Source organism: Cariama cristata, unplaced genomic scaffold (assembly GCF_000690535.1).
Source record: "Cariama cristata isolate BGI_N322 unplaced genomic scaffold, ASM69053v1 scaffold39524, whole genome shotgun sequence".
Classification (NCBI taxonomy): domain Eukaryota; kingdom Metazoa; phylum Chordata; class Aves; order Cariamiformes; family Cariamidae; genus Cariama; species Cariama cristata.
Window position 1 is genome coordinate 1 of NW_009611952.1, and position 14,030 is coordinate 14,030.

A 14,030-nucleotide genomic window follows, 5' to 3' on the forward strand; every position below is an offset into this window, starting at 1 on the left:
CACGAATGAACCGAGGCCGCCTCTCTTGCAGGCCCTGCTGAGTTACTACTGCCAAGAAGGCTACTTCCACCACGTCCGGGCTGCGGCCGATGAGGCACTGGGGCGGCTGGGCAGCGATCCGGTGTTCCTTTTTTACCGGGCCTACGGCGCCCTGAGGGCAGGTAATGCGGGGCTGGGGAGCTGCTCGTTGTGTCCTGTCCCTCCGCCGCCTTCCCAAAATGCTGGTCTTTCTTGCGCTACAAAATTCAGTCTTTAGTCTATTACACAGAAAAAAAGTAATGTTATGGAGTCTGAATGTTTTCCATGTTGAGATTACTGGTGTTTTGTGAACTATCACCATGCCCCGAGTTTGAATGAAACTGATCTAACCACATAGTGCTGAAATGAGAAATTAGTATCTTTTTTTTCTTTTTTTTTTTTTTTTTAAATGATTATATGAACATGTGTTAGCTAAATGGGTTCCTTGGGGGGAATTTGAGCCCTGCCCAAATGCCCATTGCATTGTATCAGAAAGATAAATTTGCTTGTTCCAGCTAATATCTCTTCCTTTCAATGCAGCTGTATCTAACCTTGTATCTATCTGCCTCAGAGGAGCTGGCGGCTAATACCTATTGGGAGGATCTTTGTGTACATTAAACCGTCTTGAGAAGCTAAATTATTTAGCTAAATCCATATTTCAAGGATGCCCCAGAATACTAACGAGTAACCCGAAGTTGGGGAGGGCTGTGGCAGGGGGCTAGGAAGGATTCAAAAGATTTTGAGGTGGTGTATCTGTTCCCAAACTCCTGACTTTGTTTGTTTGTTTTACAATCATACATTCCTCTTTTTCAAGATACTGTCTTTTCTGTTAATGTTCAAAAGATTCACAAAAACAAGGCAGAAATCCTAGCTATATAAAGGAACAAAAAGAGCTGCTCAGCACACTGTATAAAACAAATAGTAATGATGATTTTCATCTTTGTGGCAGTTGGCAGAACTAGCACATAACTCCTTTCAAGTTCTCTGCATTGAGATGCTTTTTTGTTGCTTGTGTCTGTTTGAAAGACTTACACAAACAAGTGAAAATGGATGTGTGAATAAGTTATGAAGAAAGTGTTATCAAAAACACAAAAGAAAAAATAGAAGGAAAATTTAAGTCAGACTGACATTTGATGTTGATGCGCTCTGTGGTAAAAATATTATAGCCTGTTCTGTGCTTGTTTTCACTAGGTGACATCCAAGAGGGTATTCGACAGTTGGAGTCTATTAAAAACAAACAGGAGGTGTCACTTTGTACAATGATGGCTCTGATTTATGCCCATAAAAAGAGCCCTAATCCAGGTATGCTCATTAAGACAATACTACTTCATGTTTTAAACAGCTGTGTGTGAAGATCTGAGAGTTGTAGATGGATTCTGCCTATATTAAAAAGGTATACTCCAGCTTTATATTTGACATAGTATCTAGTACTGAATTGAGTGATGCTTATCAAGATTGTAAACAAAAATACCAAAACACAAAACTGTGAAGAGTCAGTCTGAATGTTAAAATAAAACACTAAAAATAAAATCTGACTTATCTACCATGATGAAAAATCTTTTGTGGAAAAAAAAAAAGAATCAAGCTTCTTGTGATTGTTGCTCACTCTTGTCTGATGTCTGTACTTTTGAGCAGAACTGCAATTTAGGAATTTATTAAAGCCACGCCATTTCTGTCTTTCAAGTTACTCTGACCTTGTAAATGGTAAAACGAATTTTGTGAACATTGGTATTCCTTTCTCCAATCTAAAAACTGGGGTTATTTTGCTGAGAATTATGTTCTCAAAACCACAGTTGGTTTATCAGGTAAACTGAGTTGTCGTTAAACTTTTACCCTGGTATCTTCCTGACTGTGCAGATTAGTAACTGTTACTGACAGTTGTGTTAAGCAGCTTGATTTGAAACAGCTCTGACTTACTACATGACTCTTATTTGAGTCCCTGAGGATTAACACTGTAGGGCAGCAAATTTATCATGTATTTCAAGACTGTCTGTGAAAGTCATGGCAGTAAGAGTCAGATATTTGATTTTAATGGCTCCTAAAAAAGGACCAGAAATGAATATGAGTAAAAGAAAATATTTGGCAGTAAGTCCCACACACCAAACGAAATTTCTCTGTAGAATTAACCTGATGAGAGGAACTGACAATAACCATGAGGATATAAGAAAATGAGCGTTAGCATTAAGAAACATCGCACATGTTCCAGGGGTTCTCAAGCTGAATTGTCTTGTGTTCAGCATTTTAGGGCTGCTCTACAGTTAACTGTTTACTTGATTGGCAGACGCTGGTATAAATGTGAACCTTATTGTCAAGTTTCCATTTATCAGGCAGAAGTCTCGGCTACAAATCTAAGGTTTAACAAATAACAGGGTTCTTGCACAAATGTCTATGTTGATGGGAACCCTCTTCTGTCTTTTATGTCTGTACCTGATTAATATTTTTAATTGGGAGGGATTGCCCATGTGTTTATCAATATATAATACAGAAAACAATGTTTGCTTTGGAAGCCTTTGGCTTATGTGCTGCTCTTTTGTAATATTTTGAGATGCTATCAACAAAAGCTCTGAACAAAACCTTTTCAGATCGAGATGCTCTTCTTGAGTTGGATGTAAAAATGAAGGAGCAACGTAAAACAGCAGGACAGCAGGCTCTGTACTTTGCTGGCTTGTTTTTGTGGCATCTTGGTCGTGAGGACAAAGCCCGTGAATATGTTGACAGAATGATCAAAGTATCTGGTGGTGGTAAAGAGGTAACTTTTTTTTTTCCTATGTAAAACAGTAATAGAACCGTGTATACTGTGAAGCTAGACTTATTGCACCAATACTATTTGGAGGTTTCCTTTAACTGTTTTGTGTTCTAATACTTTTTTTCTTAATGTCATCAATTCATTTGACAGGGCCGAGTAGAATTCCCATAATGATTTTTTTGTCTGCTAAGTATTGTTATTTTCACTTAATAAATGAGAGGTCTGCATTGACCAATGGAAATAATACATAGTTATGCCAATTTTTCTACTTGATACTGAGCATCATAATTCCTAGCAAAAAACTAAGCTTGATAGTCTTACTAGAGGGAGACATCTATTTTGAATCTGAAGACTCAAAAGTACCCAGAGGGTTGGGGATTTAAATTTTCTGTAATTGCTAAAGGTAAAGTTTGCCTAGGGTTTTACTGAATGTCATTTATTTTAAAATCTGTGTAAGTATTGTGTGTAGCAATGTCTTACGCATTTAAAGATTAAAGATTCTAGTGAATTTTGATGTCTGTATATAAAGAGATTTGTGAAAACTTACTGTGGTTTTTTTTTTTAAAGGAGGTAGCAGCTTCAATTCAAGGAGAGAAAAAAAAAATTACTTTTTTTTGTAGTCAGACATCTTCAAGGCAGAGCTGTTAGAATTGAATGCATAACTGTTCTCGTATGACACTAGTATTGAACACAAATGTTGTTTCTGAAGTGTTCCTCTGTGTGGTTCAGTACATTGCTCAGTTTGTAATCTACAGTTTTATAGTCTATATAATATTATATGAGTCGGAAATCTGCAACTATTCTAAACATTAATTTCAGAAGTTACATTATGAATTTAATGGCTTTGCTTTTGAACTATCACTGGTTTTTAATTTAAATTGGTAGTTATTTTTAATTACTGGCTAATTTTTACTAATGAAGAAATAACTAAGGACATCACAAAGCATTAATATGTTAATTTCGAAAAAGACTAAGGGTATGCCAGTTTGGTAAAATAGCAGTATTTATGACTTTGCTTATTGAAACCATAGTAGTTGTTTTTTGTTTGCTTGGTTTTATTTTTAAGAAACACTGTTCGGGAATGTTGCTTAGTACGAAGTATTTCCAGCTGAGTATTTAATGGATTTGAAATATGAGGGACATGCATATACATAAAAATGTACATTAGTATTTAAATACATGGAAAACAAATAGTGTTGCTTTTTTCTAGGTTCACTTATACTTATCCCTTTTCCTAGTTTGACAATACAAAGTTATGTGTACTTTGATTTTTTTTGGGAGGTTGTTAGGGGTGCTTAAGCTAGTGAAATTGATAACATACTTTATGTAGTCCTTATATAGAAATAAAATACCAGCCAGTTTCTGTTGCATAACAAGTCATGACCCTGATTGTTAGCAATTACAAAATATGGCTCTTCTACTAATCTTTGGGTTTTAAATACGTGACTCACTCCTTCAATTTTATGTTACAAAAGAGCTAGTGATATTTTATAGTTTTGAATTTTTGTTTTCATGACAATTATACTTTGGTTAAATAATCCAGCACTTCAAAATAGATTTGATTTACTTAAGTTTATAATTAAATGTCTAGAACACATAAGAAAAATATAATTCATTAATTGTAAGTAATAATTCCTTCAATGAAAAGATGTATTTCACCTCTTTAAAGTTCTAAGTACTATATTTTTTTTGTAATACTGGTGAGGATTTGGGAAATGTCAGATCTTTGGCCTTTGCCTGCAGGTTTTTCTTTTTGATCAGACAGTAGAAGAAAAAGAAAGTTCCTTTCCTTTTTCAGCACCCCATATGTTTCTCAGTGTCTCATATAAACAAAATGTTAAGAAAACACTCTGCAGAAATGTTTGCAGCAAATATTCTTACTGTCTTATGTGGTCACTTCTACAAGGTTTTGTTCTGTCTGCTGAGCGTGGTAAGACCATTGTCCTGGAAGTAAATATACTGTTTGATTAATCTAATGATGGAATGAATTACTGATATTTTAGGTTATGCTGTAGACTGGTTATAATTTCAAATATATATTTTAAGTAGTTAAAAATAGATACTTTAAGTCTTTATTTTATTATTAGGTTATTTCTGCTTACTGTATCTAGTATACTTTCTTACTGTCTAGTTAGTGAAGAATTCCAATTTATATTTTGTTTGTAGGGATTGATTTTGAAAGCATGGCTTGATCTCACCTGTGGGAAAGAAACTCACATTAAAAAAGCCGTGAAATACTTTGATGAAGCACTGGAGGAAGGCAATGATGTTTTTGCTCTACTTGGTAAAGTAAGTTTACTTCATGATTTTAACGCTTCCTAAATGTTATATTAGTCTTGTAGAGTGATTAGAGAGATGCTGGAAATAGTTGTCTATAAGTGAGCTTGTTGAAGGAATAGAAATACAGCTCAGTCATACTTTTTTGTTCAGAGTAAAAGACTAGATTTTAGCAGAAATTAAGTTTGAATTGATTTTTGAAATTGTTAAAGGAATATAGAACAGTTGTCACTGACACATTGATTACTAGCACAATAACAATATATTGACACTTCTGTTTCCTGTGGTAGACAGCCCATTTTAAATAGTTTGTAGTTAAAATTAATGAGTAGCCAAGGTTCGTTAGACTTCTCACTTTCTTTGTAGATTAAGACAAAGGGGCATGCCTGGGTTACAGTAATGGTACGCTGTGTCTGTTACCATATGCATAATTATGAATTTCTGGTGTGTTCTTGTATTATTACATTTCTCTAGTATAAAACATTGCTGCAGTGGAATATTGCTTCACTAAATACAATTTCCACCTTTTTGATTTTTTTTTTTGATGAGCTGGTAACTATTTCTTCCCACACATCTGTATTTCTTTTAAGTATGATAAAATATTATGTGCTTTTTTCTTTTTGTTTCTTGGAATAAAATCAGTTACCAGATGATACTGTAGGGTCCATTAGACACCAACGTAAAAAAGTAAGTTATAGGTTAAATACGGTCAGTCTAAATGTATATTGAGGTTATGATTTTACTATATACGCAAGAAAAACTCTTTTTATTCATGTATTTATATGTAAGAAATGAGGTTTCAAATCACTTGAAAATGTAAAGGTACGTGTGATCTCTTCCTTTTTGCGTGGGACACCTATCCATATTACAGAATTGCTGTGTGCCATGACAAAAAAAGTAGTAGCTAAACACTCGTGTGATCATCTATGAACATTGTTAACGCTCTTTTTTAGTTGTCCTTAGTCTGTTTCAAGCATTCATTTTGATGATATTTCATTAAGGGGGTGGCATGAATTGTTTTCTTTATGCGTTTTTCTGTTTCAGAGTATACTACTTGTTTATATCGTAAACATTGTTACTCATTAATATAACATTTGTTTAATATTCTAAAGCTAACTGCAGAAAAAAATTGTTCAATGAAAATAAGAAGGCTGAAATTTGGGAGAGTGTGCCCAACGGTATTTGGTTAGGCATGTGTGCTTGGCTGTGTGTGGACTGTTAAGCTCAATTACCAGTATATCAGAAATTCAGATACTGCAGTTAGATTTTAGACAGACAGCTATCTTGCTATGGCTTAAAAAATTAACTCTTAGAAACTACTGTGTTTGCACCATTTCTGTCTCAAAAATGTGAAACAAAATGACGTGCACACAGTCACCTGGAATATGGTAAGTAAAAAAAATGGGCTTAAAAAAATGTTTGTGGGTTGTGTTCAATATCCTAAAATTATGAGATGCTTTATACAAAGTTATTTGAAACCTAATAAAACAATTTTGCTCTTCAGGTACATCTCTCTGCCTTTTTCTTGCTTGTAACTGCCTAGTAACTTATAAATGCTGCAATTACTCTTGTTATAGAGTGCTTACCATGCACCAGGTTTTACATGTCATCTTTTGCTATTTGGTTGTTGCAGTATCTCTGGTTGTGGTTGATGCTGAAGTAAAACTATTACTTAAAGATTTTTATCTCACTAGCGATTTTTCCTGGTTTCTGTATGAAAGAACTTCTAAATCTTCTCACCTATGTGAGTGTATAGGCTTTTGATGTGACTTGTGTTTTCCTTCCATTAGGCACAGTATTTTGAGGTCCGACAGAATTATTCAGGAGCTTTGGAAACTGTGAACCAGATAATTGCAAACTTCCCAAACTTCATTCCTGTTTTCAAAAAGAAAATGAAGCTGCAACTAGCCTTGCAGGACTGGGAGCAGGCAATTGAAACAGCACATAGGTTGAGTATGAAGTAACACATCACTAATTGTGTTCTTGCCGTGTTTACACCCTAAGTATGCTTTGAAACAAAAGTAGATAGGTTTCCATTCATTTTTAATGAATTTGAATTTGTTAAATCGGGGGGGGGGGGGGAATAAATAAATTAAAATAACTAAAAAGTTTTATTAGAACCCAGCCTTGCCATCAATACATGAATCCATTTTGGATGGAAGCAGACCGCTTTTGAGATAGGCGTGAAGTAACAGAGCTGTGCTTTCGATTCAGAGCTATGACTTGAAGTGACTGTGCAGTACAAGTTATTTTATTCCCCTTTTAGGATAAAACAGATAATTGAGCAAAGGTTTTGTTTTGCTTTCTTTACATTCAGCTTTTGTTTGGCTTTAGACTATTGCAGAAAGATGCCCTCAATTTAGAAGCCATAAGAATGGAGGCCCTGCATTATCTGTGCAGGGAAGGAAATATATCTGAGGTGAGTCTTTTTATAAGCAGACTGTTGAGCATAACACAGCTTTTGTAGGGATTAGCTGCCACATGCAATATCTTCTTTATGTATTCTCCTCATATAGTTTGTCTGGTCCTGTGCTACAGGACTTATCTGCAGGAAGAGGTACATTCACCTGTTCTGACTCAAATGGCTGCTGTAGCTTATTGTTGGGGTGTTTTCTGGATGCCAAGGGAAACATAATTTTTTACCTCCGTCTTTCCAGAGAATCAAGCCAAACAGAAATCTCCTCTGGACAGTTAATTGAATGATGTTGATTTGAATCATCAAAGCAATCTTTTCTTGTTTAAATGCTCTTTTGATAAATTCATAACTTATCATAAGCCTTCCATTAATTGTAAGTATTTTATTACTAGAAATAAGGGAAATAATGAGGTCTTGTAGTGATCGATTTTGGAAAGGGTGTCGTAGTCACTTAACAGCAGTCTGCAGTGTTAGATTGTGTAACCTGTGCTTTGTTCACCCTTCTTTGACAATTACTGGTGGGTTTTTTTTTGCTCTAAGAATTCTCTTTCACTTTTCCTTCTACTCCCAAGATCCTTTTCTGCACAGGGATATATGCAGTATTTTGTATTTATGGTGCTTGTGTCATTTTTCAGGAAATTTTAAAATACATTATCTAAATTGTCATGAAAAATCATAAAATATTTTTAAATATCTCTTTCTCATTATACAAAAATGCTGGTATAATTGAAGTGGAGATTTAGCAAAAAAAAAGTGGTTTTGGTGTGTTGTAGGTTTTTTGAAGTTCTAGAGGAAAAGGTATTTTAGATTGCTTAACACATTTTTAGTTATTGCAAAGAACTTTTTAGTCATTAGTGTATTTGTAATCAAATTTAAGTCTTACTTATGCACAGTCATAGGAAATATAGAGAAACAATAATAATTGCAGACTCCAGTTCAGTAAAGTCGTGCAGGAATGGAACTTGCTGGACATAGTAGGGTGTAAACAAAAGATTTTGGAATAAAATGTCACATGACTAAGATTTATGTCTAGGAAAAAAATTAAAAACCTGACGGGATTTAAATATGATTCAGGTGTCTATACCTAAAATCGTATTAAAAAAACCTATGTACCTTATTATTGTAAACCCAGAAATGTCTGAAGTACCTTAAGTGGTTTAACAAATCGTGAAAGTGCTTTGGTTTTGAACATGTGTGTCTGTATCATACTGAAACCTGAACAAGATTCACAGGTTGGATTCCTCAGACTATCTTACTTTATGGGAGTCTTCTGTTATATCAGATTTGGATCGGGTCTTTCACTTTTTTAGAGCATATTTAGAGGACATGTGATCTTCTTTATTGTCACTTTACTATTCCAAAGTATTTTTCTAGGAATTCCAAAATAAATCTAACTCCAAGCCCTGAAACTCCTGAGTTTAAATTTCAAGATGTTATTGCATAGTAAAGTATGTGACTAGTTTTTAGTGAAAACTGTTTAATTGTCCTAATCTGTTCATTCTTTCTATTACTTATTATATTACTCCTTTTTCTCCAAGGCTTCAGCAAGACTGGGAGACTTAATCAAAGCCCTGGACAGATTAGAACCACGTAATTCGCAGCTCTTCTGTAAAATGGCTTTAGCTTTCAGTAGAACAGTGAGTATACTTTTTTCTTAAGCAGCGTGTAGCTAGCTATATATCCTGGGTTTTGTTTTATTTTTGGGTAGGCAGATGTTAAATGTCTACTAAAAAGTAGATTGCAGACAATTGAAATAGATTACTTTGTGTAGCCTGTGGTAACTACATTTTTAAAGTTTTACGTTCAGTATGGATCACAATACTTAAGCCATCTCATTCCAAAAATGTTCTTACTACTTGCTTTTAAATGAGGAACAGCTTTCTGCAGAAAAGATGCTCAATGTCCACCAGCCATATTCTCAATGTAGAACAGTGATGAGGTTAGTCACGTAGCCTTGAAACTGAAGGTTTCTTTAATCTTTTGTTTATCAGAACCGTTTTAAGGAAGCATTCAAAGCAACTATCAGCTATTACTTGTTGTATGGTATTGTATATTTATGTTTGAATCCAGCACACTTTAATGTCACAATTTCTATAGAATTACTATAGATTATATTAGTCTTGCATGGGATGTTACTGTCTCAACTCCTACAGCAATATTCAGTGTGTTTTTCTAAGTGAATCTGAAAAATAAGAACTTAAGATTTAAAGATTATTCTTACCATTAGTGTGGCCGGAACCAGATAATCCTTCAACATACACAAACCTTAGTTGAAAGAGCATCTGATTTGGCATCGGACAATGCAGAATTTGCTACTGAACTTGGCTACCAAATGATTTTACAAGGGAAAGTGAAAGAAGCTTTAAAATGGTACAAGACTGCTATGACACTTGATGAAACAAGTGTTTCTGCACTAACTGGTAAGGTCTTACACTTTCTTTTGGTTTTTATGGTCTTAAGACAGACGATGCTTTTTTCATCAAGTTTTCTTACTACTACTACTAGAAAAAATCTACAACTATTAGAACAGGTGCATTGGGCAGTACTTTCTGATTCATGTTATGCTGTCTTCCTTGTAGCAACAGTTTCTCCTCACTGGATATGTCTTTTGGTCTTCCTTTTGAAAAGTGAAACTTTTCTCTTTTAAATTAGAACTCTCAAAATAATGGTAAGGACAGAGATGTGACTGTATGTATTTATTTATTTAAATTTCTGTAGTGCCTAAGAATTAGAGAACTCTTAGGCAGTACAAAAATACAAAAATCAATGGCGGTTGATAGAACAAGCTGTCCATGGCTACATACGTGTCTAAATTAGATTGAAAAACATAATGAAGTCAAAACCTCTGATATTTTTCATGTACATGTTACATTCTTTGAAAAAAGAAAAAAAAATTACTTTTGGTAAAAGTCCAATTGCTGTAAACAAAATGGAGAGTAGATATGGCATACTTGCTTCACAGATTTTTCCCTTGCTTTTTTCCTCTTTGACTATGCCGTTGCCTTAAGCAGTACGAAAAATTTAGAGGGTAGGAGTGGTTTCTGTGTGTTTGGGGGGCTGTGTGGGTGATTTTAATTTCATTTTGCTTGTTGTACTTGTTCTGAATTTAGAAACCAAACTTTATGGTGCTTCTACTTAGTCTAGAACCAGTTGAAGGTTTAGTGTTTTAAACTGTGTAATATAAGAGATGAGATCTTTCCATGAAACTGCTTTATAGCATTGCATATGTTAACATATCAGTCATGTATCATCTATCCTAGGTATTTCTAAGTACATAATGTCTGCATTACCATAGGTCTTCATCTATTCTTTCTTCTCATAACACCACTTTATGAAGAGGTTGAGGAGATAAAACAAAGCATCTGCTTGACTAGGAAGATGAATCTGCAATAAAATGTTTAAATATGTTACAGGAATTATTCGTTGTCAGCTACTACAAGGGCAATTAGAAGATGCAGAGCAGCAGTTGGAGTTTCTTAATGAAATTCAACAGTCCATTGGGAAATCTGGCGTAAGAGATATCTTCCTTCATTAAAATACTTTGATTACAATCTGAATTGTGGTCTACTAGCTACTTCATGTTCTATATTTCAGTCACTTGAGCATTCTTAACGGACTACCTTTAAATCTGAATTTCAGTTTTTCTTTCTATCAATCTAAGTTAATGTGTTGCCTAACTTTGCAGCACAAGGTTGTTTGCTTGTAGAGCAAAAGCGTCACTGCCTTCCTGCAGTGCTTTATCTCTGAAGGTAAGTTTGAAATGTCAGGAGGGGAGGGATATTAATTATTTTCAGGATTTTGCAATCAGAAAAATTTACTTTCTTGCACAAATTAAAAGAATACATAAATATAATAAATCATCTGTGGCATTTACAGTGAACACACTAAATGCCTTACAGTATCCCTAAATATAAAGAAGAAATGGCTAACAATAATTATGTAGTATTGTGTAAGTAACAGATGAACATATCTGGAATATGGAGAATGCTTTATTTCTTTTTTTCTGTAGGAATTATCTTTCTTGCTTGCAGTCCTAGCTGTGAAAAAACAGAAGAGACAAGAAGAAGTTATTGCCTTATTGAATGATGTTCTGGACACCCACTTTTCGTCTTTACATGGTTTTCCTCTTGGTGTGGAATATTTTGAAAAACTAAACCCTGATTTTTTGCTAGAAATCGTTAGGGAATATCTTAATCTTTGTCCAGCACAGGTAAGCAGCTGCAGATCCCGTCTGTCTGAAAATGAAAATTATTCTTGGATTTCATTTTGAGATTGGTTAATCATGAAGCAAAAATATAGAAAATTTTCCCTTTTAAAATGTGAATTTATTTGAAGTAAAAGTGTGTTTTCAGATACTATACCACTATATAAAGAAAATGACTATGAAAATACATCTTTTGTGATCAACTTGCAATAATGACACCTGAGAAAACTTGGGATATTTGTTTAATGCATTGTGTCTGTGAATTTATACTTTTTTAGTGTCTCTTTTGATCAGGAAACTTTAAGAATACAGTGAACTATGTCAATATGAAACTAGGATGTTCACACTGACAATTCTATTCTTGAAATATTTTTGTCAGCTTAGGATATCTTCTCGATATACATATGTTCTTCATTTCAGTTTCTTTTGCATGTTGGTAAAAATCAGTGGAATACTACTTTTTTTATATCATTATTGCTAATTCCAAAGAAAAATATCACTTACTTAGATTGCTGATTTTCTGTGACTGAATTTGCTTGTGCTAGTTTTGGCAACAAAGGCATGTAGAACTTAATAAATTGAATGGGGACCTGACATCTCTAAAGCAAAAGAAACACATTTAAAGTTTCTTTAAATAATGTCTTCCTTAAATAGATTATTCTTCTGAAACAGCTGGGAGCCAACTTTTTTTCTCCTGTCATTAGCAGATTTCTGGTCTAATTATAGAACCTTCCCATAAGTATTTGTTTATCTGCAGCTTTAAAATCTAACAGCCAAACAAGTAGTTTTCCATTGTTATGATCTGTCCCACCATCTATAATGAAATGATAATGTTTGAAAGTCTAAAATACCAGTATCAATGACAATTTCATGTCACAGATGGAGATAAATAAGAAGTGTCATTCCATGAGATAGTGTCTTCTCTGAAGATTTCACTGGGGTATATTCCAGAAGTACTTAATGGCAATGTTTTTTAATTTGGAATGAAAACTGTTTTTCCTAAGCAATTGTCCGTAGAAAGATTTGTTAAAGAAAGGATAGGTTTTTCTTGAAGTTTCAGTATCTCTTTGTTGCAAAAAGGAGTTTGTAGGTGTTAGGAACTGAGGAGTTAAGCCAGGTGGTGAAGGCTTCCAGTTTGATAGTGGAGGATTGCTGCTTCCCCAGGGCATGGGCTCTGTGGAAATGTTAGCTGTGAACAGAAGGATCTTTAGGTTGCCTTTTTTTATATATAACAGTTAGCAAGCTAGCTAAAGTAATAAAGGGAAGTGAACATCATTTCTGATAGTGAGCAATTAAAAAGTGGTACATTGTATTAGCAGTTTACATGAAAGTAGCTATTTCTCAGCTGCTCTTTTCATTTTGTTGCTGGCAGTATGGATATGTTATGTGGTGTGGAATGAAGGTAGGAGGGACAGGACCAGAACCTTTTTCTTCTCATCCTTCTGTACATTCATTCCAACTTCAGCTCTCTTGAAATTTAGTTTGTGTTATCATTGTGTTGGATGAGTTGCCATGGTAATTTGGAGTATGTTGGCAAATATTAATGGACTGACTCTTCAGCTTATGTCAAATCTGAGGTGTTTTATCATCCTTGAAGTCCATGAGGCTGTCTTATGCTCCTGCTGATATCAGGAAGTTGCTTCCTTAAATTTGAAACATATTTTTATATTTCTTCACAATTACACCTTTCAGCTTTTTGGGCTGAAAAAAATAACGATGCTTTGCTATTGCTCATTTGTGTTCAAAGTGAAGTTCAGAGTTAAAATTAAATCTAAGTCCAAAACCTGTCAACTGAAGTGTTGGGGGGATTTTTTATTTTTTTATTTTTTTATTTTTTACTCCTAGCCTGCAAGTCCTGGGCAGTCTCCTTCACCGCTTCTCAAGCACTGTGCTTCTGTTCTTGAAACTGTAGTAAAAACTGTGCCTGGTCTTCAACAAGCTGTGTTTTTAATTGCAAAAGTGAAATACTTGTCAGGTAATAGTTATATGAATCATTAGCTATCCACCTCTTTAGTTTCTTTAACATAAAAACGTAGTTTCACACTTTTAAATTATAATGACTATTTTTCTTTCACTGCAGAATGCTGCATTACAGCTAAGTGATTTGCACTGCCTTTTTTGTGATTTGTATGAGTGTATCTTAATTGTACAGACATATAAACATGGGAGTTTTTATCTATTGTTTCTAAAAAAGATCACTTATTGAATGACTTACAGATGGAACAATGGGAAAACACCTTACCGTTGACCTGGTTTTGATTTAATTTCATAGCCTCATGATACTTCATATATGAGTTTATTCACTAAATACTCACATTTATTTTAAAAAAACAAATTGTAAAATTGGTGAATAATTAATAAAACCTCTG

At 34.2% G+C, this 14,030-nt stretch overlaps 1 protein-coding gene across 1 annotated transcript in view; it reads left to right on the forward strand.

The window, feature by feature from the left end:
• Positions 1-4: 4 nt before the first annotated feature.
• TTC21B (tetratricopeptide repeat domain 21B) overlaps positions 5-14,030 on the forward strand; it is a gene marked incomplete at both ends in the record, with an annotated part of 26,603 nt that continues 12,577 nt past the window's right edge. The window contains 11 exons of the mRNA XM_009698424.1: positions 5-161; positions 1,210-1,320; positions 2,601-2,767; positions 4,931-5,053; positions 6,832-6,989; positions 7,376-7,460; positions 8,996-9,094; positions 9,685-9,877; positions 10,871-10,968; positions 11,467-11,667; positions 13,507-13,636. Of these exons, the coding sequence (XP_009696726.1) occupies positions 5-161; positions 1,210-1,320; positions 2,601-2,767; positions 4,931-5,053; positions 6,832-6,989; positions 7,376-7,460; positions 8,996-9,094; positions 9,685-9,877; positions 10,871-10,968; positions 11,467-11,667; positions 13,507-13,636 (1,522 nt within the window). The remainder of the gene's footprint in view (positions 162-1,209; positions 1,321-2,600; positions 2,768-4,930; positions 5,054-6,831; positions 6,990-7,375; positions 7,461-8,995; positions 9,095-9,684; positions 9,878-10,870; positions 10,969-11,466; positions 11,668-13,506; positions 13,637-14,030) is intronic.